The 27,668-nt window shown below is 36.1% G+C and overlaps 4 protein-coding genes and 1 non-coding gene across 14 annotated transcripts; 2 read left to right on the top strand and 3 right to left on the bottom strand.

Annotated features, from left to right (window-relative positions):
- Positions 1-1,392: 1,392 nt before the first annotated feature.
- LOC105173954 (uncharacterized) lies at positions 1,393-3,741 on the bottom strand. The gene is made up of 4 exons (XM_011095889.3): positions 3,479-3,741; positions 2,516-2,617; positions 1,972-2,132; positions 1,393-1,751 (listed from the first exon to the last, which is right to left on the bottom strand). The coding sequence occupies exons 1-4, from the start codon at positions 3,570-3,572 to the stop codon at positions 1,635-1,637; spliced, it is 474 nt and encodes a 157-aa protein (XP_011094191.1). The 5' UTR covers positions 3,573-3,741; the 3' UTR covers positions 1,393-1,634.
- A 598-nt stretch (positions 3,742-4,339) lies between these two features.
- LOC105173953 (Sterile alpha motif (SAM) domain-containing protein) lies at positions 4,340-7,105 on the top strand. 3 transcript variants are annotated; one of them, XM_088875280.1, is made up of 2 exons: positions 4,340-4,645; positions 6,056-7,105. In XM_088875280.1, the coding sequence occupies exons 1-2, from the start codon at positions 4,421-4,423 to the stop codon at positions 6,809-6,811; spliced, it is 981 nt and encodes a 326-aa protein (XP_088731406.1). In that variant the 5' UTR covers positions 4,340-4,420; the 3' UTR covers positions 6,812-7,105. The 3 variants fall into 3 exon arrangements, with proteins under 3 accessions (XP_088731406.1, XP_011094189.2, XP_088731407.1); XM_011095887.3 differs by having other exon boundaries at positions 4,342-4,645; positions 6,014-7,105; XM_088875281.1 differs by having other exon boundaries at positions 4,343-4,645; positions 6,027-7,105.
- A 201-nt stretch (positions 7,106-7,306) lies between these two features.
- TRNAR-CCU (transfer RNA arginine (anticodon CCU)) lies at positions 7,307-7,379 on the bottom strand. Its single transcript has one exon. It is a non-coding gene; the product is annotated as a tRNA-Arg (tRNA).
- Positions 7,380-7,441: 62 nt separating this feature from the next.
- Positions 7,442-10,516, top strand: LOC105173952 (uncharacterized). The gene is made up of 8 exons (XM_011095886.3): positions 7,442-7,591; positions 7,711-7,917; positions 8,076-8,181; positions 8,364-8,434; positions 8,529-8,555; positions 8,651-8,763; positions 9,670-9,769; positions 10,185-10,516. The coding sequence occupies exons 1-8, from the start codon at positions 7,474-7,476 to the stop codon at positions 10,277-10,279; spliced, it is 837 nt and encodes a 278-aa protein (XP_011094188.1). The 5' UTR covers positions 7,442-7,473; the 3' UTR covers positions 10,280-10,516.
- A 1,352-nt stretch (positions 10,517-11,868) lies between these two features.
- Positions 11,869-27,668, bottom strand: LOC105173951 (ubiquitin C-terminal hydrolase 12). 8 transcript variants are annotated; one of them, XM_020697743.2, is made up of 32 exons: positions 27,483-27,668; positions 27,025-27,112; positions 26,653-26,788; positions 26,297-26,454; positions 25,505-25,770; positions 25,178-25,396; positions 24,968-25,076; positions 24,772-24,887; positions 22,947-23,045; positions 21,906-22,015; positions 20,246-20,320; positions 19,911-19,989; positions 19,689-19,835; positions 19,508-19,588; positions 19,302-19,421; positions 17,164-17,286; positions 16,424-16,501; positions 16,227-16,315; positions 16,033-16,141; positions 15,815-15,883; positions 15,586-15,696; positions 15,076-15,131; positions 14,783-14,960; positions 14,567-14,668; positions 14,409-14,480; positions 14,119-14,184; positions 13,694-13,759; positions 13,259-13,342; positions 13,054-13,170; positions 12,837-12,911; positions 12,642-12,728; positions 11,869-12,442 (listed from the first exon to the last, which is right to left on the bottom strand). In XM_020697743.2, exons 1-32 carry the CDS (start codon positions 27,510-27,512, stop codon positions 12,401-12,403), a joined length of 3,357 nt encoding a protein of 1,118 aa, XP_020553402.1. In that variant the 5' UTR covers positions 27,513-27,668; the 3' UTR covers positions 11,869-12,400. The 8 variants fall into 8 exon arrangements, with proteins under 8 accessions (XP_020553402.1, XP_020553401.1, XP_011094185.1 ...); XM_020697742.2 differs by having other exon boundaries at positions 26,653-26,800; positions 27,483-27,667; XM_011095883.3 differs by having other exon boundaries at positions 13,256-13,342; positions 26,653-26,800; positions 27,483-27,666.

Genomic DNA, 27,668 nt, shown 5'->3' with positions numbered 1-27,668 from the left:
GGTTTTCTATAATTCTGGATATAAGGTCTCAATTCAAGCGATGATAAATATTAAAGTATCATCCCGATTTTATGGGTAATTGGCATATTGCACCCTCCAAATACATCTACTCTCTCCTACTCAGCCACAGGACAGTTGATTATCACATGTCTTGTCTTTTCTTTCTTTTTACCTAAATTAAGATCACCACATTTCGATATCCCAGTTTTATCCATTTATGTGTTGTCCCGAGGTTTCTAGTATTTTATTTATTTTTTTGATAAATGTAAATTTTATTAAATAAATGATAGTATACTGATACAACATAACATGAAAAGTTAGGCAGTCACCTTGACAGGTCAAGGGTTTCGTCACAAACGAAAAAATGCACAAATACTAATAGAAAGAGGTAAATCAACACTAAATGTCTGTTGTTAAACATCTTCAATAACAAGTTTTCTTACGGAAGGTGCCTTACGTATTCTTCCATCAAATCGTCAAAAATTATGCTCGCGCCGTATATGATATACAAGAGAGCCCTTCTAGTATTTCATTTTACTAGGTTGTTTGGGTAAGGGTGGAGATTGGAGAATTCGAGAATGTATCCCCTAGCTGGTTGTGTTTGACTTTGAGCATCTCCCTGGGCCTGAAGAGTGCTAGCAAAATTTTTATATTAAGTCGGCATAGCTGCATAGCTATCCTGTTTATTGATTTTTTTCTCTTTTCTTTTTAATACAACTTCTGTTTATAAAATCACACCTTTAAAGAATTAAAACATCAAATTATTTTTTAATTATTGTAAAAAGTAGGTTAATTATGAGTAACCATTAGTACATATTAATGAAGTCATTGAAACACTATTACTTGTAACCTATTATAAATAGTAATAGTACGGTATCGAAAATGTTATGTAAAGAGAAAGTGGAAGTTTCGTAATTATCATTTCTCTTTCGATCAACTTTATAACATTTATATGTTAATAAAAGTGATTATTAGATTATATAAAAAGACATTCTAACTTTTTAACATTACAAGTACTTTATTTTAATATTTTTTTTATTATTACAATTCTCCAATTCTTCAATTATAATCAAAATATATAAAATTAAAAAAATACTTTATTAATTACTTAATTTATTTAAAATTCATTATGCTTTCTTCCCCAACCATCACTCAGCCCCACACTCTATAAATTTTCAGGTGAAGTAAATTACACCAATTCCCCTCAAATTCATCATAATTACCAATACCTCATCGTTGTTTGAAAAATTACAAAATATCCACTAAAACTAGAAATATCCCTACAATGGCATACTTCCCTACGAGTTATTTACTTGCGAGAGAGAAGCAATCAACTGAGAAAGAATGGCAACCAGTTATATCAACTTCGCTGTAAAAGCTTAAAGAAAAATGTTGCGAGAAAGACTTGGATAATGTTCAGAGGGTTAATACATGATGTATTGTACAGCTCCGGATTGCAATCAACTGGGAGAGAATGGCAACCATATTTATTGGGCCCAGAAAGTGGTTTATATGGATAATACGATAAGCACAGAACAGGAGCAAAGTTATGTAGAGCGGCACATACAAAATAGGAAATCTCTATACAATATCTAAAGACTGGAAGGAGGGGAAAGGAACCAATCCTTCGGCATTTACATATCAGCTTTCGCCTTCTCTTCTGCTATGAAGCCGATGCTGAAATCAAAAGTAATGCATGTCAATTGCTTCTTGTGTTCATCAACCATTGTCATTTTCAGCGTGTAGGAACCCTGCATGTGTCAAGTACCACACAGTAAGTCAAATGGATAGGTAAATATTTCAGCTGCTAAGTAAACAAATTGGACACTATTCCACAGCAATCTATGGCATTCCTGCAACAGCATCAACAGATTCAGCATATGTCCTGCACTTTTCTGTTTAGCAATTCACTAATGCTGGACAAAAGATCAGATACGACACACAACGTGATACAGAAGCCAGATAACTCACAGGCGGTGTGATTCCAGGTAATTCTTGGGAGTGAGAGACCACGAAATCACCAACAGAAACAGGGCATGACGTCTCTGCACAAAGATTGTGGTCCTCGCTGTGGATGTGAAATCCAAAGTATGAAACATCAATTACCAGTTTCCCACCATTTATTGCTTCATCTGCATTGAAAAACCCAAGTTAAGCCTCATAGGAACTAAACAACATGAGAGAAGCTTTATTGGGATCAGTTAAGAGCATGAGACTTCTAACAAGTTTAGCAAATATAAATGCAAAAGCATGCTCAAGGTTCTCACTTTCAGAGGATGGTGAGATTCCATGAAACCCACTGAGGACACTATTGAAGGGATAAACTAAACAACAGGGATAGGCTATGGAAGGGGAAATTAGACAAACTATTTGAGGAGTTGTTGATCAATGCAGAAGCGATTATACAACTGCTAAAACATATCTCCAAAAGGTTATAGTTCCAGGAGGAGGTAATAATTTGAACCAAAGAGTAAAATGCATCCTGAACATTAAAGGCATATGTCAAAGCAATTACTTGTAGCTGCAGCAATCTGGAAGGTGGTATTTTTGCCTCTGGAAATTGGATATGGGTCTATCTCGAGTCCATTGACCTTCACAACATAGTTAGCCTTCTTATCTGCAATTCATTAAACAAAAAGTAAACAAAATCATACCACAAAACCTAAGATGCACAAGACAAGCATTTGCTTTCAGAGAGAAGAGCTATCCATGTCTATTTCAAAAACTTGGACTTCCTATTTAACAAACATGGGGTAGGCACCAACTCGAGAGAACAATGCCCATAAACAGCCAGCTTTTAGAGAAAGTGGAATATAATGCATCAAGAACGTGCATATTACTGAATATAAATATTAAATACGGATGTGTATCTTAGGCACCATAATCAGCTCCAGCTCATGTGACAAGTAGGATTTGATATTCACAATCTTGATCATATATAAATGGAATTGTACATCTATCCACTTTAAATCATTAAGGAGACGTTCTCAAGTGTCTAACTTTGTTTTTTTTCTTACTGTGTTCAACATGATCAAAGAATCCATACAATACAAGACCCAGCAAGGTTTATTTGGTCTCAATTTCTAGCACGATAAGTTACTTTGTTTGCTACGGCACAGTACCAACATAGTTTTGAATTGATACCACAATATCAATTGTATACTCCCAACTCAAGAAAATTAACTTTAACACACGGAGATATGAAATCATTGGATCAACAGACAAGCAAAGCATAAACATTCCACTCAGCATTTTCCTTTCCAAATTTAAAACCAAAAAAAAAAAACACTATGAACTACAATAAGCGACAATCCACATCAGCTGCTCTAACTCACAAGAAATCCACAACCCTAACCTAAAACAACAGCCGAAACTGAAAGATGTTAATAAAACAAAAGGAAAACAGCATTTGGTAACTAAATTACAGAGAAAAACAAATATACTAATCCTGGAAAGGAAAAAAAAAAGGATAGCATACTGCAGTAGTGAACATCGGTGGACTTGGCAGAGGTCAAAGGTACAAACAGACACAGAGCGAGTACGAGACCACCGAGAAGCTTCATCTGCACCATTGTTATCCACTCAAATATATGAACGCTCAGACAGAGATCGAAATTCTTTGATGAAAATTTTCTCCTTGAGCTATGAAGAACAACGAACAACTCCTCTCAGGTCTCACCGACTGCCGATAATTGATGTACTCGAAATAATGGAGAACGCGAGAAGATTCTTTTATTGAAGAAAACGCCTCGGGTCTCACCGACCTGACCAGATCGCCATATGACCCGTTTTCATCGGGCCTGATCAACCCGATCCAAGAAGGAAAGCCCAATTTGCCCAAGTCATATATATCTCTGCTTGCCCAATTGCCCCAATCGTCCAACGTTCTATAATTAATTGTGATAAACTTATATTTAAAATAATTAATGTTGAAGAAATCTAATTATAATGGAACTATAAATTATAAATTCTAGCTTTAATTATTATATCATTTTAATATATTCAGATTAAAAAAATTATTTTAATACATTAATATTCCAAATCAATGAATATTTAATCCAAATAAAAAAATAAAAACTATTAAAAAAATAGACTTATATACATATATTCGTATAAGTTGAATTCACGATTTTTTTATTATGATGCTCCGACATAAAACCTCGTTAAGAGTTCTAACATTTGTCAAAATATAATTCAAAAGTTATTATTTAAAAAGGGCCAGATGATATTATATTTATAGTGAAAAAATAGATTTGAGCTTAATTTGATCCATATAAAATTTTACTGTAAGTTAATACCATGTTTTAGGAAATATTATTATATATGATAGTTCATAATTGAATTGCATTTGTCAAACCCAAAAAAGAAACAAAAAAGAGAAAAAAAATAGTTTTGAGTTTGAACTTTGGTGAAGACTGCAATGAGTAAAATCTTCAAACAGTATGTAGGCAGTAGACGCTCTTCACATACATACAAACTACATATGTGTTCAAGCAGTAGAAGATACGGATTGAATAAAGTACTCAATTGTACAGTACAGGAGAGGACAGTCGAGAGATTGAAGCGGCGAAGTTCTTGGAAACTCTGCGACTATCCAGTTATCTTCACTTCAAAGAATAATCTCTGCTGGGCGCTGCTTCACCAGGTTCTCTGCTTTTTACTTTAACGCACAATGTCTTGAAGTTCTTGAAATTTCGGAATGTCAATGGGAAATAGAGTTGTCTTGATTGCTGATGAGTTTAGATCAATCCCAATTTGATCAACTTTTGCTGAAATTTGTGAGGATTTTGATGATGGTATAGTTTTCCTTGACTGAGAAAATCTTCATCCATGGGATAATAGTTGGGTATAATCAAGATCCCTTTGCAAAAATTCTGGACTATGAGTTGGTACTGGGCTTGCTGTTGGGGCTATTGAGGCTCGTTTTCATTGTTTCGGCCAAAGGGTTTGAAGTTTGATGTCTTTGTGTTTGTAAAATGACTGTAATTTAGGCGACAGTCAGATTATAGTATTTGAAGTTTTGAACCAACCAAGAAAAAAGATAGTAAAGGTGATCTTGTAAATTTTTTCTAACTTTTGGTTATTGTTAGATTTTTCATAGTGAATATAGAACTGGTTAAGTTGGGATGCTGGCTTGATATCTGAAACAGGGCGGCGAATTGTGTTTGGACTTTGTCTTCAACATATTTGTTGGGTAATTCCAATATATGTTTGGTGGTTATTGCTAAAGAGGATTATTCCTGGTAACATAGTTGTAGTGTAGAATGTAACTGGCTGGAGAAAGAGCGTTTGACTACAGGAGTTTGAAGGCATTACCTTGTTTGAAATTTGTTGATGTTTTATATGGAATCAATCATTTTAAGTGGAGGAATGGGAAGTTGAATCATTCTCTTTGATGTGGCTGTTTGGGGGGAGAAATATTAGTCTCTGAATCTTGTTCGTTCTTATATTGAGGTATATAAACTTGTGTCTTCTATCTCATGCTTTCACACTCAGTTCTTGACAGAATGGTTTACATGTTACTACTGTGAGATTTAGGTGTGGCTACAAATGAAACTGGAATGTGAATCTGTGTGCATTTTACAATGGTCCAAGTGTTTTTGACCGTTTCTTTATCCTTCATCGTTATGCAATTATTTTCTTTCTTTCTTTCTTCATTTCTTGGATGAATCAAGAGAAACTGGAGCTCTTGTGCAAAGTTTAGTTAGACAACAATTGGTTTAAGCTACGTGTCCTGAATTTATTCTTCAGTTACATGTCTGATTAGGAAGATGCTTCTTTAACATCTTCTAATGTTAACTGGTGTCTCTGCTTAATCAGCTGTGTTATTTTCATATAATTTGCCTTTTAGTGTTTTAGTATTAGGTATGATATGATGATAAAAACTCATAAAAGTCAGTTTGCATCAACTACATGCACTCTTTTATTATCTTACATCCCCTTGTATATCAGTTGACTCTTCCAAGGTTAGAAGTTCGGATTTCTTGTTAGTGGAATTTGTTTCTTGATACAGCTCAATCATTCAGGCATACAACTAATGGTGAAGCTGAAACAGAGACACATCCGTTCTGCACCAGGCAAGAAGCGGCAAAATCAACGTTCCACTGAGACTGATCCACCTGATGACGAAGATTGGATGGTGGTCAAGAAGCAGAGAATCACTATTTTAATCCCACCATTGCCTAATAAGGTGCACACGACGACACCTAATGTACGAGAAAGCCAGGTACAAGAAAAGCCAAGAAATACCAATTCCCAGTCTCCCAAAAAGACCAACTCCGAGTTACAATATCCATCTCGAGCATCTGCCTCAAAGCAATCAGTTCATGAAACAGAGAAATCCATTTCATTGCCTCAAGAACAAGCTATTCATCATCCTGTAACAGTGCATCCTTCTGAACCGAATTTAACACTCCAAAAGCCATCAAGTTTGTCATATAGGATTGCTTCAGACAATTCTCCACGTCGTAGTTTCAGAGACAACATGGGAATTGGTAAATGTAGCACACCAAGAGGTCGTAAGCGAATGATGATACATGCTGATAGTAGCGCGTTTCTAGATCCAAGAATGAGAGCTTCGCATCTTGAGAAAAAACTAAAGAAGGCGGGAGGAATGGAGAATTGGCTCGTCTCTCTTGGGCTTACACGATTTGTCAAGGTTTTCCAGAGGAGAAGCATCACCAAGTTTCAGCTGGCAAATCTTACTATGAAAAAGCTTAAGGATATGGGCACAGATGCTGTCGGCCCCCGGAGAAAGCTGATGCATGCCATCGACTGTCTCTGTGAACCCCATTGTTTCCAGCACCATTGAATCATTGCAACTTCATGTTTCGCCAGCACATATTTTCAGTGTATAGTTTTAATCAAGGCAATGCTCATATTTGGTGTCATATTTGCCGATACTTTCTTTTATTTCTTTCCTAATTACAGAGGGGGGGGGGGGGGTACCGGGAAAGTGGGATCATGCTCGGTCAGATTTTGAGTATGTAAACGTTAGGCACGCTGTTAACCATGGTGATGTATCCAGATTATCCTCATGAATATGTTGTGTCTGGACAATTTTGGCCCTTCCAGTGAATCCATATTATGTATGTCACTTTTCATTCGTGTGGCTTATTATAAGCTGATTCTTGCTTGCTACTGTATCAGTTGAAGGTACAAATAGGTTCGTCGGAAGTACCCCTTTTCACATCAATGTATAGAACGGTGTCGCAAGTAATTGGTAAGATTTCTCTTACAGATGCGGATCGGACATGGGTAAGAAAGAGAAAAAGGAAAATAAAATTATTTCCGAAAAGGTACTAAACGCGCCAGGTAGGGGTCGAACCTACGACTTTCTGCTTAGGAAACAGACGCTCTATCCACTGAGCTACAGGCGCCGTATGTTTGCTAATCAATATTGTTTTTTAATATTGTTTGTTACAAAATATTTAAACATAAAAGAAGCGGTCATCTGGAGGGGGGAGCGGGAAAATGGCAATGGAGGAATCGATCGGAAAATTCTGCAGAACGGTGGCGAAATTCTGCAACCACCTTCAAACCAGCTGCACCGCCCTCAAAGAATCCGTCGACCGCCGTCCCATTCCCCTAGGTATGGTCCTTCGCAATTTCCGCACCTGTTTTGAGTGATTAATGAGGATATGCAGTCTCTCTTATCAGTCTTATTTTCTTGGAATCCTTTTTGCGTTTTCCCTTGATTTCCATTCCTAGATTCTGCATCAACTACTTTTGTTCAGAGCGTTAATCGGAGAGTATCTGCCGCCGGGGACGACTTGAACATGCTGGAAGCCATGTCTTTCACCACGGTGTCGTTTGAGGAGCTGTTGGGACACTGCAATGAGGTCTTGAAGAAGAATCAGAATGATATTTGTGCTCTCCAGGATCGCCTCCGTTCCTCTTCCAACTATATCCCGCCACGTTTGTTCGCCTCACTTTATTTCAATTTTGTTTCTTTTTCCATTCTTTTGTTTGTCTTACCGCAGAACACACGATTTTATGAGTTTAGTGTACTCTCCTTATGGTTCTCTGGTGTTAGTTAATTGATAGGGTTTTACTTTTTTAATTGGTTTTGTTAGTTGATTTTGAGGAAGATGATGTTGTCAACGACTTTGCACTGGATAATGTTTCATTGGGAAGCGACAGTTTAGAACTGAAGAGTGATGTTGCAGAAGAGGATCCCTTGTATCCTTTTGATTTTCTTTAGAGAGATTTACTAGCACATAATTTCAGTTGTCAGATCTGTGTCGGGTGCTACTTCTGTTGGTTCTTACTTGCTTTCTGTGTCTAACAATCGCACATGCTGATGTCTCATGAAGTGGATAGGCGGTGGTTTCAAATTTTGTTTGCTTTCCTTAACATAGTAGACTTGATGATTCATTGAGCTTAAAGAATTTTGGGATATCTGATGTTTGTCTTGCAACCATTGCATCTGAAGGTGAGTTGACTCTATTCTAGCAATTGCATGATCACCTATCGATATGTTGGAAAGTGCTGATTATTTCTTCCTGTTTGTGGTGCATGTGGTGAAGCTGACAATAAGGGTTTTCACGTAGAAGGTGCGAAAAGTTCTAGCTTTTAAAGATTATTCTTATAGTCCTAGAGAAGTATTAAGCATAAGACTGATCCATACATTTTTTCATGATGAATCTAGCGGAAACACCAGATGATTTGGACAGGTATGAGGATTCTAGGCATCTCTTGAATGTCTCAAGAGATGATTATGAAAGTCTCCCAAAACACATGAAGGGTTTGGTGTCATGGGAGGTACGATATTCTTGTCTCATTTGTTGCTCAGATGTTTTCATTGGTGGCATGCCAAAAATAGTTGCTTAACTGAAGGTACTTCTTATGTTATCATTTTGAAGTTTACTATCTAAAATCTTGAGGTTGTACATGTAATACTTTATGTATAATATCTAGAGTTGGACAACCACATGTCACCAACATGAATTGTACACATGTAGCATTGACATGTTGCAGGCAAAATCCAAATTTCTAGTCAATCGTCTTTGACTCAACTTTGAGATTATTTAGGAGAGTTTTCACAAGTCTTGGTTTGATAATATGTAAGCCTAACTGTGCTTGAACTCTGAGTCTTCGACTTTGTGTTTCGTCTGTTTGCTCAAGGACAAGCAGAGAATTTGGACTGAGATGGTTTAGATGTATGAGAAATTTGAAAGTCTCTTTTTCATCGTATGTTACATGAAGGAAACGGAAACCTTGTTTCTCAACCATTAAACTTCCGTGTATGCTTCTTTGGATTAGCTATTGCTACACAACCAAGTTGCTTATTTTGAAGGGACCAAGTAACCATGCAGAAATATTTGTGATTCTGTAACTAAAAATGCTTTTTGGTAACTGTGTGATATCATATTCATCAGGTTTTTGTCATTCAGTGGCACTTGAGCCTCTCAAGCGTACCACTTGGCACAGCAACAGAGTTATGTACAACATTATGAGAAAACCTTATAAACAAGTAAAATATGTATTAACGGATTGGATAAATACATTCCAGGTGCAGTAGCATCATTGCACATCACCAACTAATCATCATTCCTCTATATCCTTTTGCAAATCTGGAAACCTAATGATGATAATTTTTAAGAAAGAATCTGAGTACCATTACTGCTAGTTTCTTCTTGATAAAAAACTCTGAAAATTGGTTTGCAGGATCTCTTAATTGCAGTTGAAAAGATGAACTCACACATAGGAACAAAGAAGACAAAACCGTACAGCTTCCAACAGGATGATATTGAATTGCTAGGATTGGGTATGTACTGTAAGACTATTTTATAGTTTGACTTTTCCTCATTTCCCAAACCAAGAACATGAAATTCGTTCATTTTTCACAGCATGCCTACCCCCTCACCTCAGTCACCTGTGCATTTCCAGTTCTGTATCTGATCTGTTTTGCTGGTTTCAACAGTCCAAAATGCTTGGCATATGGACATTGTTGTTTTTTCTAAACATCTCACAACAAAGATACTCTCATTTTTCTCGATGCCTTAGCCCCTGTTGCAAATAGTTCTGCTTCGATCTTATTCACATTCATTATTATCTTTGGAACTGAAGGAGGAAGCCCAATTTGGTCTTTCAGCATAGACGTGATAAGAGATGATTTATTTGATTTAGTCGACCGTCTTGTTCAAATATTGATTTGCTTTATTCTGCTTTATCTCGTGCAGGTCATAAAGCAAGATCTTATCTACTGCTACTCATTAAAATGAATCAGCTTAGCATAGAGACGAATGAAGGTGTGATTTCCTACAGAGTTCTGTAAACTTGTGGGCATCATATCTATAATGGCACCCGCTATTCTCATAAGTTGGGTTTTCCTGTTTTGTTCATAGTAACAGATACCGGGTAACTAAAATCTTCAAGCTGCTGGATTTTCGCTTTGTTTGACTTGTTCTTTCTGATCCCTCCATCTCGATCATCGCAGGGATAGTTGTGGCTTTTTCTAAATGAATATTTTCCATTTCGGTTGTCAAAGCCCTTAAAACTTTCTTAAGGAGAAGTACTTTACAACTTCTCACTCCAAAAAAAGAGAAGCTTTTGAGTTGTTTAAGCAAAAACAAGTATTTTGAGTGTGCTTATAGCTAATTTGACGTTTTAATTTATACTTTATTTTGGAATTTGTTATTTTCATTCCGATAACCTTGATACAAATTTATTCTTTTTAATTTATTTATAAAATTACACATCTAAAATTAATGAGAGTTTTCAAGTAATTTGGATAATTCAACACTAAGATAATTCAACACTAAGATAATTTATGTTCACATATTTAATATTTGAGATTTTTTTATATTTTAATTACTATATTATTTGATATTATTATCATATAATGGAAAAATAGATATTAAATTGCAATAATTAATTAATATAAACGTATTCTTTGACAATCATGCATGTTTATTCATTGCGTATGGAGAAACAATAGTATTATCTAGTGAGAGCATTATTGAACTAATTGTATAATTTTTTTTTTATGGCAATGTTCATTATTTTAATAATATAAATGAATTGTCAAAATATACATATAAAATATACTAAACCAAACAAATTTATGATCTTTTCACGAAAATATATTGACAAAAAAGTAGAATAAATATTAAACAAAAGAATATTTAATCATCAAGCTTGTTTGAAAAGTATCTTTCTCTCCATGCATTTCACAATTTAACGTGTGATTGCTTCTCACTTGCTTTACAAATATTTTTCACTTTCAATTAGTTCAATAAAAACTTAAATTTTCGCGCAGTTTATTAAATATTTTCGTCTATGTTTCCTCTTCTCTTTTTCTTTTCGGCAAAAAGATAGTAGCCTATAGTTCAACTGGAATTCTTATACCTCCACTCTGTGACTAGGGACTGCTGCATCGTGTTGTTCTGAAGTGCTCTCCAACCTGAAGCCCGATTTGGGACCACCTTCATTGCATCCAAACCATGACTATTACGCCCCCCTAAAATTGCTTATGACCTAAAATCTATTAAAAGAAAAATAATTTTATACATAAACATCACCGTATCTTATGTGAGTATAGATTTCATATATATATATATATATACGCACAAAAATATATAAGAAAATGCTACTATGCAGACCTGAAAATCAAAAGGACAACCGTTTTTCAGAACCATTCAAAGTTAAGACCGGCCCAGCAAGGGAATAGGTTCAAGCAGTGAATCAGTGTCGTCCCCAGACATATTACGGGTTCAGTAAAGTTCAACTCAAAGGAGACGCAGCAAGAGGTCCCCAATGCCTTGAAACCTCTACAACGATTACTACTAAGGGCTGACGCCAACTAAATTTTTAGCATAAAATCCTGTGCTGAGTAGGAGGATAAACAGAAAATCTGGATCACAATTCAAGGCTCTGAATAATGGGGATAATAAAATATATGTACTCAAAAAACAACATAATTGTTCCTTTTACAACCATATCCCCTATTTATATAGAACATGACATACAATCAAAACAAGGGGATAGGAAACTCGAAGAGAAAAAATGACAAAAAGGAGACACCAAAATGGCAGGAGACAATATGTAATCCCTAACTATACCCACTTTACAACCCCATGACAATCAAAATCTTGTTATGGAAGATAAAATACACAGGGAAAATGTAACAGTTTCCTACAATTTCAAAGCAAGGTGATAATGGGAAGAGAAGCGAAAAGTCTACCAACCACAAGAAATACATCTAACGGTGGATCTCCCGTCCAATCTCCAAGTCAAAAGGACAAATAATAGTGAAAAGACGAGAGTCTTCAAAGAAGAATAGAAAGGCATGCATTCTGTTCTCTGCCCTAATTCTCCTTTCATATCCACATTTCAAGGTTTTTGCCTTCCTCATCAAGGTGCCAAATCAGGTATTTCGGAAAGGTATAATATGTCTCTAATTGTATATTTTCACTGGCTTCTCGAATGTGTGGCGGTTCTGCAATTACCAAAAAAATGAAAAGTTATACATTTATATACAATATATTGTAATCCTAGGAATCTCGCTCTATGTATTTTTCAAGATTGATCAACCAAGACATTATAAACAGCTTTAAGTCTTGCATTATCACCACTAAGTCATCAGCATTATTAGCTGATATGCATAATAAAAGCAATCACAATCTGAATATGTTTACCTGGCTTGCAGCATATGCCCTTTTAGGAGTAGTGTCTGAGTGTTCCAGGCCCAGGTACTGCTCCCAAGCACCATATACATCTCTTCTCTGGAAGACAGGAATACAAGTTTTTCAGTTTTAATTGACATCCCAGGAAAATTAACAACTCCATAGCTAATACTCAACAAGACAGAAGACTCGGAAAGGAAATGTGACCTGAAAACGGCTGGAGACTATGTCAGAGTCCTCAAGATACTCTGGACGTCCCAATGACAAAAAGGCAAACTTCCACTGGACATTTCAACAAAAGATAAATGATCAGAATAACTTCAGCAATGACGCATGCCTACTTATTGAACAAGGGCAACTTTAACTAATGAATCATCATTCTTGACAATGGATTGAGGAGTATTAACCTGAATACAGGACATACCTTAGAAAACTCCTCATCTGGAACCTGTAACTTTTTTTGAATGCGTGCTTTCACATCTGCTAATGTTTCACCTTCATGAATGACCAAAAAGAATGGTTCTCCGAAATTCTGGACTTGCTGTTGATGTAAGAATTGCAAACATTTAATAATTAGTTAAATACTTATTTCTGTGTTTGTATCTACTTGAAAGGGCTGAAAGTACCACTTGATTCTGAGCAGTCTCCTTTGTGAAATGGTAAACATGAATCAAGCGATCATTGGGCCCAAGATTCTTTTCTTCTTCTGGAATCTGAGATGGAACAAAAACGCACAAATTTAAGCTGCATGAAAACTTGTGGAAAAACTCACCTTTATATCAAAACAAAAACAATAGTGCATGCATGGCAGCCTGAAAAGTAAAATTATATATTATTGCATAAATAACCACTTTCATATAACACGACAAACAGATTTAAAAACAGTTAACTTGTCACTTCCTGATCTAGCCAAGCAGTGTTCAGATTCATATAGTAGATCCTATTATCCAGTTCTAAAGTAACATAGCTAAGTAAGGCTAAAATGGAACAGAGCATAGATTTTTTAAACTAGTACAAGAAACATGGATAGCTAAGAGAGCAAGAGAATAATTTAGTGAAGAGACCTCCTCAGCACGCAGAGTCCAGTACTGGTCATTAATGTTCTCAATCTTCTCATGGAGAGGAAAAATCTGCAAATTTGACAAAGCAGATTGTGGATTAATCATAACGACTGAATATAACTCAAGCTAATTATTTATATTGATGTATCAGAAGTTGCTTATAATTAGTGAGAATCAAGTTCATGCTGCCTATTCAACGAACAACAGAAAACCCCAGGCAATATTCTCAAACCAGGCAAAGATCAAATCAGCTACCAAGATTATTTTCTAACAAAAAATTCTTACATATGATATAGTGAAAAATACAAAATTCCCTACTCAAGCAGTCTCTGCACATTACAATTTCTGAAATGGAAGTGTGGATATGGTTCCGGCACATTATTGCCAACATATAAGAAATTAAAACATGTCAGAGCAGAGAACATTACCTTGTAAATCTTGTGATAGAAAACTTCAAGCAACCTAAGCTCAGCACTTGGATGAGACAACTCTACCTATTATATGATACAAAATATGTCAGACATCGTCTATCTCATGCTGCTATTATCTGACTTTCATTTCAGATGAAGAACTTCAAGGAAACTTGCTTAAAGATAAGGAGTTGAATTGACAGTTTAACTTCAGTAACTCTCATCTTTGTTTTCTGATAGGAACACATTAGGAGTTTCATATTTTCAGAAGGCCTGCAACACCCAACTTGCACCAGCAATGAACTAACCTTTGTTTTAATTTCGTTGAGCACATCTCCAACAGTGCTTTGTTTTGGTAATCTAATATTCAGAATTACAGCCTGAAAAGGATAACATGACATATGTAAATAGTGGACAACTTAAGTTGACAAGAACATAACAAAGTAGAGCATAGAAATATCAGCACCTCATCCTTGGTAGCATGATGGAAGGCAACTTTGAGTGTCTTAAGACACTGCAACTCTGGAAGAGGAATGTCCAACACTTCATAATACAGTATATCAGAAATCTGTCATAAGAAAACCAAAAACGTTATTAGTCCATGAATTACATTAACACATGCTCAAATTGAAACCCCAAAAGGCCAAAAAAAAAAAAAAAGCAAAACACGCTATGCAAATACCTGATTGTAATGGACAAGCATGTCTAGCAAATGATCAACTGATCTATATTTAATGGGGTTGGGCTTCGGTTGCTGTGAGTAGCAATTATGAGGAGTAAGTCTAATTTTTGAGGGGTCATCTAGGCCAAGGCGCTGGGCAACTTTTTCCACAACATCATCGTAAGTGTGATTCTTTGCTCTGTAAATTTATGCAATGGTGACGTACAATTCTAACAAAAAATTCCAAGACAAGTAAAAAGCAAAAATTACTTGGAAACCACAGCCCTGAACAGTCTAGAAGTTGGCACACTCACAATTCTAGGCAAAAGTCATCCTCCTTGGGTCTCTCCAAAGCTCGAAAATGAACAATCTGCAAAAGTGTAACTACATATTAAAAGGAGTACAGAAGTGAAACTACATATTAAAAAAAGTACAAAAGTGCAAAATAACACCATCATAAAGAACCACTTCTAGCCATGGGGTGCCTGCAAAAGCTTTACAGTTATAGAAAATGAAGTAAAAAGGCTCCATAAAGAATGTAGCTAACCCTTAGCACAGGGACTGAAATGAGAAAAATCGAGTAATGGTTCTATATATTAACTTCCCTAGAATTGTCTGAAATGACTTCACTGGGCAAGGTAATGAAAAGAACTCAGATGGATTAATTGATTGAAAATGCTCAAAAGATGTGTATCTGGCAACTAGAAGTCCTTATTTACTTTGGATGCATAATGATCAGGTCATCAGATACACTGCCCCTATTGGTCTGATTATGAGAAGAAAAGGCCTGTTTAAGACAATCTTTAAATAAGTAAAAAGTTCACCTGGCGGTTCTTCACATACTCCAGAAATGAAGGAACATCAGGAAATCGGACAGTCTCTTCACCTTCAGGTGGAGGCTGTTTCTGGAAGCAAATAATATCCCCATCTTCGATCTGAAGGCCAACAGAGCGAGAGGGTGGGTGGATGGGCGTTGGGGCTTGCATAAGTACATAACACACACACACAGAGGGGTAAATTTGAATGATTAAGGTAAAATAGAACAGTAAATACCTGACTAAACCGAAATGAAGCTCTTTTATCAAGGCGCTCACACATAACAGAGGGCTCAAATTTAATTTCCTACAGAAATTGCAAACAAAAGCCATGTTTATGAGATAATTTCTTATGCATCTTCAATTAAAAAATGCAGTGCAGATGGTTTACTGTATGACACGAAATTGTGTGTACTGAAGTCTATAAATGTGCTGAAATTCAGTGACTATACAAACCTCAAAGAGTTCAATCTCCTCATCAGGAGTAAATCCAGCCATTTCATTCAATTTTGCTATGAGCTCAATTGGCTTCCCAGAGCTTTTTACAAAAAGCCTCCCAACATACCTGAAAAATAAGAGAGTAAAGATCAGCCACCAATGCCTTCTTTTCAGAAAATAAATAAAATCAAAATAATAAATAAAAGAAGTACCGAAGCTCTTCTTTCTCAGGATCATAAAGCTTAAAGAACAGCAGTATGTCTTCCTTATTTTTTTCTGGTGGAGGAACTGGATGTAAATCCTGTACGAAGATGACAGCAAAAAGCCACGGAGGCACTTAAAAATCTCTCAATCGTCACATTTACAAGGTAAGCGAACAGGATTAACTGGAATACAATTAAAGATATACCAGTCCATACTCTACTTCCAAAAACAACTTCAGTTCCGCGTTGTGGGCCTTATTTGAAACTTCCCTCAATGCTCCAACCTGCAAAGCATAATTAGGACAAGGTTAAAACTTCAAAGAACGAATAAAGAACACGGATTGATGAAATAGCCAATTATAGCAACTGTCCCAGAGAAATTAATGAAACAATGTAACTAAAGCTAAAGAGACTCTTTAAGCCAAAATAAACTCAAAAACCATCTTCAAAAACATGAAACAAGAAAGTGGGGCATTTGGATAGCGCGCATGGTACACGCTGTGGTCATTCCAAATACAGAGCCTGGCAAATTTACATGTTTCTTTGTTCTATTTTCTGCCATTTCTACAATTTTCCTAATATTCTTTTCATTTACTGATCAAGCTTGCTGAATCCTAAAATGTATTATTTGCATCTACCAAAGTCCCCTCAAGCAATCAGTCTTGGCTCAGGTCTTATGCGAACAGATAAAAAAGTGACATGAAGAAAACTGTTTAAGCTCTTTCATGTCTCCTTCAGATGAAGCTTATATCTTTTCCACAAACCCTCTTCGCCCACTGATCACTGGTGAATGGGCGTTCAGCTTATTTATCCTATATGCTGCATCTGTCTCAACATCTAAAGGTTAATGAACAGAAAATTCATATACTGGCATGAAATATTCTTGGAGAGAACATTATTCCCTCATTATCTAGATAAATGGTAAGGAAAGCAGTAATATATTTACAGTTTGTGCTTCCTCCTGGGGTGTCAACGGCCGGTTTGGACGGTATGTATGGTTCTGTCTCTTTGCCCATATCCAGAAACGCTGAAATTGAACTGGTATACCAAATTCTTTGGCAACCTCCTCCTTCATGAAGCACAACAAGATTAATCACAAATTTACACGAAAGAATGAAAAATGAATAAAAGAAATGCTTCACTTTCTTAAAACTGAAAAAAGAGAATAAACCAAGTATAAAGCATATGTGATGAAAACAAGAAATAAGTATTGATAAACAGAATTATAACTTGGCGACACTACTTGCACAAAATCATGAAATATTTCAATTTCTTATATTAGCACATGATAAACTATAACTGAAGTTGCAATATTGAACAAAATAAGTTCGGAACAAAAAGAAGTGGCCACCAGATAGAAGAACAATTTAATGACCGCACCCGCTAACACATTTGTCTAGACATTGTACATAGAGATGGATGGAAAAGACAAGAGCACATGTGCTTACAAGCAAGGGCAAGCGAGCTCCGCACACACACAATGAGAAGAAAAAACAGAAAGCATTAATAGAATCTAATTTAATTCTACAAAGGCGGAGTCTCAGATAATTAAGGCGAAACTATTTTGTTTAGTACCATCACAACCCACAAATCAACAAAATTACCCACATCAGAGACCAGAGCATATGTGCTTACAAGCGAGGGCACATGTGTCCTACACACACACAAGGAGAAGAAAAAACAAAGCAATAATAGAAAGTAATTCAATTCTACAAAAGCAGAGTGTCAAGTTAATTAACGCGAAACTATTTTGTGTAGTAGCATCACAATGCACAAATCAACAAAATTACACACCTTATTGACCATAAAATGCTACATGCTAGAGGTCCCTGCACACATCTCTTCAGTATTTTTCACCACATAGAAAAGCCTTCTTTTTTACACTTAATCATATGTGACATTGATATTATTCAAGTAAAGGGAAGGATCAAGATAAATTTCATTAAGTTTTTTAGTTCAGCAAAAGGTATAGTTTCTGAAGTCCATCAAATTTATAATAGTGTCCCACGAGCTAACCAATTAGGCCCGCTTGAAAGATGTACGAATAACAACTTCATATTTTTTTTTCGCGTCGAAGTACATGAATCACATAGACACGAACATATCAGTTCCCCTCTGAATATTTACCTTATATGGGTCCGGTCAGTCTTGTTATTCCGATCACAATTCCAATAAGGTATACCTAACCAACATTGATTCCATTCATCCATTCAACAAGTGAATAATTATATAACTGTGCAAATTGCACAAGAAAATGACCTCAAATATAATTATACATGACTATTCAGAACAAATTAGATCGGATGGTTCCACCCTTGTATCAACCCAGGTCCCAAGATGGGAAAGAGATGCATCAGATACAAACCATTTTAGTAACTAGAATTTCCCCACATCAACTTTGCCAAGGGAGCCAAGAATGAAGCTGGTAACAGGGGGTTTTGGGTCATGTTTTAATCCTTTGCCTTGGACAAAGTGATTTTTCTCTAGCAGCTAGCCCCAGTTTGCTGTTGCTAAGCCAGCATCTCCTTTGATAGACTGTCTCACTGCTTGGATAAGTTTACAATTCATTTGAGCATGACCTAATTTCTAGATCTTGTGTAGCAATTGCATTCAGAGAACTTGTGTTACCAAGTTGGTATATTGGCACCCATATTCTCAATGCAGTGCAACCATCCCTCTCATAACTCCACAAAGTGTTGTCTTGGGCCAGCTATATGTATAATCTTTTTCAAGCTTCACACTATCAAGGATAGTCCCAAATATAGACCATAAAGGTGGTGCAAATTCTTATGGACAATCCACTTCATGTAATTTCCATGGAACTTGCAAGGTTTATCAGAAATACAAGCTGAATTAATTTTACTAAACCAGTATATACAGTACAAATTCTTATGGACAATCCCACATCATGTAATTTCCATGGAACTCCACAAGGATTACCAGAAATACAAGCTGGATTATTTTTACTAAACCAGCATATAGAACAACTTTTATTGAACTGAGTAAGCTACCTCCTATTATTATTTCAGACAAAATGGTCTCACATAATTTGAATAATCAAAATAATGAATAAGAATATGGTACCTTGAAAAGGTTAAAAGGCATCTGTTTCTGGATACGGAAGTTACGGACTTTATCATGATCTACAAGATCAAAATATATATCTTTTCCGATCTGTTCCCTCAAATCCTCATCTCGAGCAACCTGGATATGTTAATAAATTGCTTCAGCAATCCATTACAGAAAGCACAATTTGATTTCACACGATATGCCGAACTGATGACGATAACCTTGATAATGGTATAAAGGTGGGCCTGAGCTTTATATCTTCTCTTGTCCTCCTTTTCTTCTTGTTCTTTCTTCAGTCTTATCTGGAGTAAGTAGGGTATATAATGTTTCACGAGTCATGCCAAAGAACTATGCAAACCAATGATTAAGATCGACTCAGTTCAAGATGCATTGCAAACTTACCCGAAGATGTTCCGCAATATCCTTCTCATCCACATCACAGATTATCTTATCCTTGTCACTAACTCGTATATACACAAGCATGTATGCATTTGAGTATTTTGTAAATTTGAAGGGAGTGTTGTTGTAGCCAGGATTTGTCTGTGGCAACTGTAAAAATAAGAGAACATAAGCACACAAACAAAAAAGGAAGTAAGAAAGAAAATCAAAAGGCAGAAATTTCACCTCTTCCTCACCACCATACTGCTCCTCTAATGCTCTCTTCACATCTTCTTTAGTAACCCTCTCATCATCAAACTTGTACCTGCAAATTTTAATCGTAAAACACAAAGCAGGATGCATATGGCTAGTCGAGAAGATACAGCAAGCAAATTATGAAAAATAGATGGAAGGATATTATGTGATTTATTAAGCAACCAAGACTAACCACACAGGTGGACTGTGGGCCTAAGGGTTGGGGGGCCATTACCATGGCTGAAACTTCGAAGATTTCATTTTATTCACACCTAATATCTGAAGTTTATGAAAGTGGGTGCAGTACAAGGGCGGGTGAAACATACCATTGATCAGAAAGTGTCGGCCTGATGAATGCATAATAATGTCCACCATGCACCCCACCACTATGAACCAAAACACTGTAGGAGAGGGAAGTAGCGGAGACAAAAAAAGAAAAAGAAAAAGAAAGAAGAAGAAAAGGTTAGCAGATAAAACCATATGTAGAAAAGTCCTCATTGCTTAATTGCTGCAGGAAAATCAAAGAAGCACGTCTGCCGAATATTGCCACTTTACAACATTATGTTGTCTTTAACAATCAAATTTATCATCCTCATATTAAGGAATCAACATTATGCCATAGCTATCCAGAATCATGAACTACTTACGATCAATATTTCCAGTCTAAAACATCTCATATAAATATACCAAGATCACATGCTTAGGAACTTTTAGAAACACTTGCCAGTTGCCAAAGGTCCATAACCATCAATGGATTAGCGTTTCGTTTCTAACCACACATTTCGAGTTAATAAATATTGGAAACATTTCGGAAACGTTACAGAAATGCTATAGAAAAATTGTAAAATTAAAGAAACATATAAAATAATCATAAAAATAACATTTAAAAATAATAACTTTCCCTTTTTAGTTCAAAAACATCTACTGTAATTTTTATTATGTTTATCTTCAGGTAGTATAATTATATATTTAGAGTTATTATTTGATGTAGTTGCTATTGAAACTAAATAATAATACAGTACTTATTTTTTAAACTATGTATCATAAAAATGTCTTGATTTAGTGTAATATTAGATCTATCATTAAATAAAATACTTATGTGTGATATCACTAATTTATATATTCATAGCTCAAAAAGTATGAGATAAATGTTTCGTTAGAAAATTAGGAAAAATAAACTCTTCTAGAAAACTCAAAGATTTCATGAGAAAATTACGAAAAATGGAGTGTTATGAAGGAAACTAAATAATTGCAAAACCACCATTGATTCTCGTTTCCACAAAATCGAGAATGGAAACTTTTCCATAGTTTCAATGGAAAAGTAAGGAAATTTTAAACCATGTAACCAACAACAGGTAAAAAGGTCCCCGAGTCCGGATTCCAAAAAGAATAAGAATAAGCCTTGACAAGCTACATCAGCAATCATATTGGTTAGCAGCTAAAATAAATCTTCTAAAACCACCTCACTAGTGAGGGCCAGATTAAAAGGAAGCAAAAGCATTATGACACTAACAAAATTAGTTAGTATCAAAAGGCCGTCATCTGCCAACAATAATCCCTGGGCTCAACTAGTAAAAGGCTGGAATGGAGGACACAGTCATTCTATGATGAAAAAACAGTTCTAAACTACCACCTGTTCAAGTCAAGCATTCTAGTAAACAAAAAGAACTCTACACAACAAGATGAGCAATCAGAAGTTAAGACGCTAAGCAAAGCAGGTCTATATATGAGCTTGATTGAGCCAGTAGCACAACCTTCAAACATCTGTACCAAATAAGTGTGAGAGGTCATTCTGATTGATCAACTTATGTGATACAACGATTTTGCTCATGCTTCTGTTCTTTCTAAAATTTTCAATTGAAGAATTTCATAGCTCACTCCCCCATCCCAACCAAACCCTAGTGGAAACACAAATACAAAAGGATAGATATAAAGGCACAAAAAAGGATTGAGGCAAAGAAATATAAGTAAATAGGGCATAGTGACCTGTGAAGCATGTAGAGGTTTCGTACGCTCCTATCTGCTTCTGGCGACAAATACTTCCCATTATCTCTGTCTAGATCAAGTTCCAATGGAAATTCGTACCGATCATTTATCTGCAACCATGAAGCAACTTCTTAACTCTAGAAAAAATCAATAAATCAAAACATTCAGGCTTTTGCTTAAAATCATCAGAAACAACAACCAAAAACTTAAAAGAAAAACATTTTAGATGCCAGCCAGAGTTCCCATAGAAGCTTGTTCTAGAAAGACCCGCTCTGAAAGTGAAGTGTGAAGGAGATGAAAGATGATATAATTCAATCTACCTTGTTATTAAAAACAAAAAACAACATAAAATTGGATAGGGAAAGGTCTTGATAGTAACATCAACAACGCACGTCAGAATATAAGTTGGGACATCACATATTATTCTAATCTAGAGAGGCTTGATTAAACATAACCATCTGAGACGAAAAACAAACAGAAAGAATTAGTGAAAGAAAGACGGGACAAGAGTTCTCTCTTGCAGAAGCAGACACATAAATCTATAACAAAAGTTACTGAGAAGACAATCTCAACAGAAAAACGCAAGAAAGGTCGATCTTCCAAAATAGGCTAAGACTTCATTGCCCCCAGAACAGAGGCAATTTTTCCCTTTAAATTCATAGGTCTAGCAGAAGGTGATCTTGGAAGCAGGGAAAAAGAAAATCTGCTGCTATCCTTGGCTTAAAAAGAAAAACTGGCGATTAAACAAGCAAGAATGCATAACTACTAAAACGCAAGTATCAAACTTTTAGTTTTCTTTCTTTCTCCTTTTTTTTGGGTGTGCGTGTGTGTGTGTGTGGTGGTGGTGTTGATCAGAACTACTTTTAGTTTACTTACATGATTTATACTGATATTTGGCAATGAATGATAGATATAAAGAAAACAGTTTCATGTGCAGGTGCCAAGACAAAGTTAAAACCAAAAACAACAGAAAAGACAACCGAACAATAACCACAACCAATTATATATGAAAGATAAACTAACGTTTTTTTAGCTACTAACCTTGACCATCGTATCTCTCATAAAATCGTACTCAAACCGCTTTAACTGAAGCTGGAGAACTGGAGGAAAGTCAATGAACAAGACACCCTTCTTTGCATCCTAAAAATCAACAAATACTCTTCAAGCAAATTTAAAAGGAGAAACAGACACTGAGATCATATGTTGCATCAATCAATTTATCCATCCAGGACCACAACAGAGAGAAGTAAAAAATCCTGAGGAAAGTCACTAAAGTTTCTTAAATCAGCAGAAAAATATCTGCCACCAGCCCAAAAGTTTGAACTTAACCAGAGCAATCTATGTGGCACAACTGGTCGAAACACCATTCATAATAAGCTTTTCCCTGAAGAGCACAAGAACTAGTACCACCCAGTCCTGTTGCTTCTCAAATAAGTCACAAAACTACGCCAGCCATTAATGCCTTTTCTGTCACGTAGCAAATTGGACAGTTAATCAAGGCCAGAAGTAGCCAAATTTTACACAACTTTTTTTGTGTAATGTAAAGATATAAACCACCTCGACGCTCCCTGCAAGCTTCAGTGTGTCAGAAAGACACTGTAGACCAACATATTATTTACATCTTATTATAGTGATGAAAAGGGAAGGATAAAGAAAAATTATCTAAACTTAAACCGTATGTATATCATTTCAAATGATAAAAAAATCAGTATTGTTTTCCTCGCTAAAATCCAAGGACCACACGTAGCAAGAAATGAGAAGAGCTAGAGACTACAAACATGAAATGAGTAAACTGCATCTCCATAAAAGTATTTGTCATACACTGTGAAAGAATGGGTAACACAAAAGATTCAAAGATCCGTGTTATGAGAAAAGAGCAATTATCTCGTACAGTAGAAGAAAGGACTGGCACCCAAACTGTGTTCAATGAGGTCACTGGTTGATATTCATAATTCATTGAAGTTGGAAGGGGATGCATGCAGATTTGCAACCTCCTCAAAAGTTGGTTGAAAGCAATTATTGAATGGTGGTATCCACCACATGACAGAATTATATTTGCAATAAAAAGAGATTGTAATGCATCAGTTCGACTTCAATTTTAGATGATATGGATTTGCCTTTTTCTTTAGATATTGTTCTCTTTCTCATCTCAAAGCAACTCCCCTAAAAACTGGCCTATATATTAGTTACTGAACAAAAGACCCTCCAAGCTTGTAGATGCCAGAAAGATACTGATGCTGACATAGTCCGTAGCCGATTAACAACTTAAAAAGCGGTAAATCTCCAGTATCAATGTAACTTCCACTGAATGGCCTTCATGACTAAACCAAGATACATTCAATTTTAATTTGTACAGCAACTTTCCGCGGTGGAATGATTATCATAATATATAGTAAATTTAGCCTTCTAAGATTGCTTCAAAATCAACCTGCGCAGAAGTAAAATTGTTTACAACTGCTAAACTAACAGAACCAGTCTGTCATTTGCTAAACTAAGAGAACATCTTTCAGACAGTAAATTGAAGATTGGTTCCATAAGATGCAGGGCAAAGGTCATTTCCATAGAAGTCCAGAGGCTATGCCAATTATTGCAGTATCCATTCACCTAGTCCAGAAATTTACATCAGTGTAATTTCCTGCCATTTCTGATATTTACTAGACTGGCAAACCTAATCATCCACACCAGCTGGCGGTCATAACATAGTGCTCGTACTTCTTTTAGTTTCCATATCAATTTCATTAAGAAAAAACAACTTTCACCAATGTAAGTCTAGAATCATTCAGCTCAACACAGTCTTTTTATCATCATAAACCTTCCAAAGAAAACACAAAATTAATGAAGAGGAATGACATGAGGAACAACATACCTGCAAACCATGTTCTTCAGCATGATATTTGTTATCTCCTTCAAGACGTTCAACTTCCACATACTTATCAAATGAAGCGTAGACATCCTTACAACCTTTTACATCAAGTTGAAGGTCTGCTCACAAGGACATGCGTTTAAATGAATGTATACATCAATGCTAAAGCATCAAGGGCAAGTCTGCAGAACTACTATACCGTAAAATGATTCTTTTCTCGTAGATTTGAAGTCCACATTGATGCATTCTATGTAATTCATATGGTGCCCTTCAAACAACTTCTGTATAGTCCCTTCAACAACTGTTCCCTGTGCCAGATAAGAACTACAGTTAACCAAATTACTTTTTCTTATGGTTGCATCAAAAACAAGAACATTTGAAGAAGCTCATTTTGTCAAGACAGCAACACCTTCATCTTGTCTTCAAGCTTTTCACATAAAACTCTATTAAGTTCTTGAACATCATGTTGCATAAATGAGTCATATGTGTCCCATCCAAATGATTTGGTCAATTCCTTCGTAGCAACACTCGTATCATGATACTGGAGCTTATAAAATAAACTCTGCAGTGCCAAAGGGATGCTTCCTGTGGGGTTATCATTCTCTGTTGTTGGCATGTGATATACAGCCTGATATAACATTTCTAAAGTGAGGCTTCTTCATGCTTCCTTAGCCATAGTTCATATACCAAACAGATTAATATCTGAACAAGATAATTCACAAGAATATATTGTGACCTTTCTGAAGTAAGGAATATGGTACAAAGTTTGGAGCAAAGAGTTCATGTAGCAAGTTGCTCCCTGGTTCTTAAGTCCAACGTAGCCCGTCTCCTTCTTTGAGTCATATGTCCAGTAATCAATGACCTTACGTACAGCAACATCAGCTTCAACAACGCAAGTGTCATTCACAAGGTATCCTTTGTTGGGGTCATAAAGCTCACTGAGGGGCATGAAAGATGTGAAGCCCCAATCGCTCTCCCTTTGATTGAACTGGTGCTGTGTGTCTGAAAAGGGTCATTGAATTACAACAATCATAATTCAGGTAATGCTGTATCTGGGAGGCGGAAAATAAATAGATGTGATGTTTCCCAATTTAATAAACAAACTAATCATTCAGCCTGAAACTCAAGCATTATCATGACCAAGTCATCAACTAAGAAGATTATTCTGCGGTCTTTGCAGTCAGAAGTCCAACCCCAGCTGGGAGTCCACATTAGAATCTCAGTTTTAATGAACCAAAACCAAGACAACCATTTTTTCAAAAACACCATAAAAGTTCCACAGAGGAAATTATCATAGAACTCCGAGATCTTTATCTATTTTCTTTTCATTTTGTTGGTTGGGGGCAGTTGTGGTTGGTTCAATACATTTTCATGATAACAACCAATTACATATAATAAATAATAAATGTCCTGGAAATGGGTGTCAAACACAAACCTTTGTACCCGTGTGGTCCGATAGGGGCATTGGTGCATAGATGCATAGTGTGTGAATGTAAGAAATCAGAAGCAGCACAGTTCCAGGGTGTACCTTTTTTCATTGTATATTTGCTATTGATTTGATTGACTACAGCCAAGCTAAACTGTGCATATCTACTCCAGCCATATGGCAAGCTAGATGAATCAGCCACATCTAAATACATTGACAAGTAGTCCACATTATTGCCCTTCGGAAAAATAAGCACCCGCCTGCAGAAATAGATGCAACGTAAAAGGGAAACTCGTCACTTTCCATAAAGCACGGTCATGTAAAACAGAAATCTACAAAATCTAGATTTCGTGTAATGTATGGTGATATGAAGAAATAGTTCATCTTTTAATTAGTCCTAACTAACATAATAAATTTCACCGACTAACATAAAACCAAATTTACATCTTTCAAATTACCATTTATAACCCCCAACAACGAACACATCAGAATAGAGCTTCTTCATATTCAACCGCGAAAAGTTCTCGATTGTCCATGTGAAACGTGACGCTTGGGGCTCGTCACTTGCCTGGTTCTCAACAGTTCCAGCATTGTCTGCTGACGCTACTAAGAAATTGACAAGACTATCAAAATGTACCACATATAACAAAACCTCGGGAATTGATAGAAATTATAAAGTGCCATACTAAAATCCAACCAAATAAATGACATGAATAAACAACAATCAACAACCAAAAGTTATGAATCAAGATAGTACTTTCATACACACGCATGCATCTATCTACAAAGTAAACAACAAAAAATTTCAAGTCGCCCAGAGAGAGGAGCACCTTCCATTGGCTGAGGCCCTTCAACTAAAGGCTGAGGGCCTTCGACTAAATCCGAGTGCGGCACCAGCATCTCTTCATCTTCCTGTTGCTACAGTTTCAGGAGCCAAGAGAAACAAACTGAAATTAGTTTGATCCAGTAAAACCACAACTTTCCTTCACAAATTTAAATATTCAATCTATTCACTTGCATTCAATTAACAAACTTTTCAGGAAATCAAATTGAATTAAGTAACTTAAACCTCCATTTAGTTCATGTAAAACCCTAGTCGATCACAACCATTGAATCTCCACTCAGAAACACACGCAAATAGACAACGAAATTCCCCCGGACAACACACGAAGTAACAAATTTGAAACCAAATTGAGTTGTGCATGCATATTTACAGACACAAACAAACGGGAAAGCGAAAATGAGCATGTACGGGGGAGATGGGAGAGGAGGAAGATAGTGGAGTTACATCCAACGGCTGAGGAGTCATCATCGTCATGGCTGGAGATTACTGTCGCCCGATCGATAAATCACAGAAGAATTAATGTAACTTGGAAAGAGGAAGAGAGAGAAAGAGAAGCAGAAGGAGGAGGGAAGAGAGAGAGACGCATAAAAGCTTCTGGGTTTTCTCCCGAGTGTTGGTACTCGACGGGGG

This window comes from Sesamum indicum, linkage group LG11 (assembly GCF_026168435.1).
Source record: "Sesamum indicum cultivar Baizhima isolate 11 linkage group LG11, ASM2616843v1, whole genome shotgun sequence".
Taxonomy (NCBI): domain Eukaryota; kingdom Viridiplantae; phylum Streptophyta; class Magnoliopsida; order Lamiales; family Pedaliaceae; genus Sesamum; species Sesamum indicum.
Note: the sequence above shows the minus strand (reverse complement) of the source record. Positions and strands in the feature narration are given on the sequence as shown.

What these genes read in the sequence shown, in the direction of transcription:
- LOC105173951 (XM_011095881.3), bottom strand. Translation starts at nt 27,512, where the DNA reads ATGACGATGATGACTCCTCAGCCGTTGGAT. An exon ending in TGGAAGTAGAGTATGGACTG is followed by an intron (nt 16,316 to 16,423) that starts GTATATCTTTAA and finishes ATCTTCGTACAG; the next exon opens with GATTTACATCCAGTTCCTCC. An exon ending in GGGCATATGCTGCAAGCCAG is followed by an intron (nt 12,443 to 12,641) that starts GTAAACATATTC and finishes TGGTAATTGCAG; the next exon opens with AACCGCCACACATTCGAGAA.
- LOC105173953 (XM_011095887.3), top strand. Translation starts at nt 4,421, where the DNA reads ATGAGTAAAATCTTCAAACAGTATGTAGGCAGTAGACGCTCTTCACAT. An exon ending in GCTGGGCGCTGCTTCACCAG is followed by an intron (nt 4,646 to 6,013) that starts GTTCTCTGCTTT and finishes TTCTTGATACAG; the next exon opens with CTCAATCATTCAGGCATACA.
- LOC105173952 (XM_011095886.3), top strand. Translation starts at nt 7,474, where the DNA reads ATGGCAATGGAGGAATCGATCGGAAAATTCTGCAGAACGGTGGCGAAA. An exon ending in GTTGCAGAAGAGGATCCCTT is followed by an intron (nt 8,182 to 8,363) that starts GTATCCTTTTGA and finishes TTAACATAGTAG; the next exon opens with ACTTGATGATTCATTGAGCT. An exon ending in AGGGTTTGGTGTCATGGGAG is followed by an intron (nt 8,764 to 9,669) that starts GTACGATATTCT and finishes ATTGGTTTGCAG; the next exon opens with GATCTCTTAATTGCAGTTGA.
- LOC105173954 (XM_011095889.3), bottom strand. Translation starts at nt 3,572, where the DNA reads ATGGTGCAGATGAAGCTTCTCGGTGGTCTCGTACTCGCTCTGTGTCTG. An exon ending in CCAGATTGCTGCAGCTACAA is followed by an intron (nt 2,133 to 2,515) that starts GTAATTGCTTTG and finishes TTTTCAATGCAG; the next exon opens with ATGAAGCAATAAATGGTGGG. An exon ending in TACCTGGAATCACACCGCCT is followed by an intron (nt 1,752 to 1,971) that starts GTGAGTTATCTG and finishes TGACACATGCAG; the next exon opens with GGTTCCTACACGCTGAAAAT.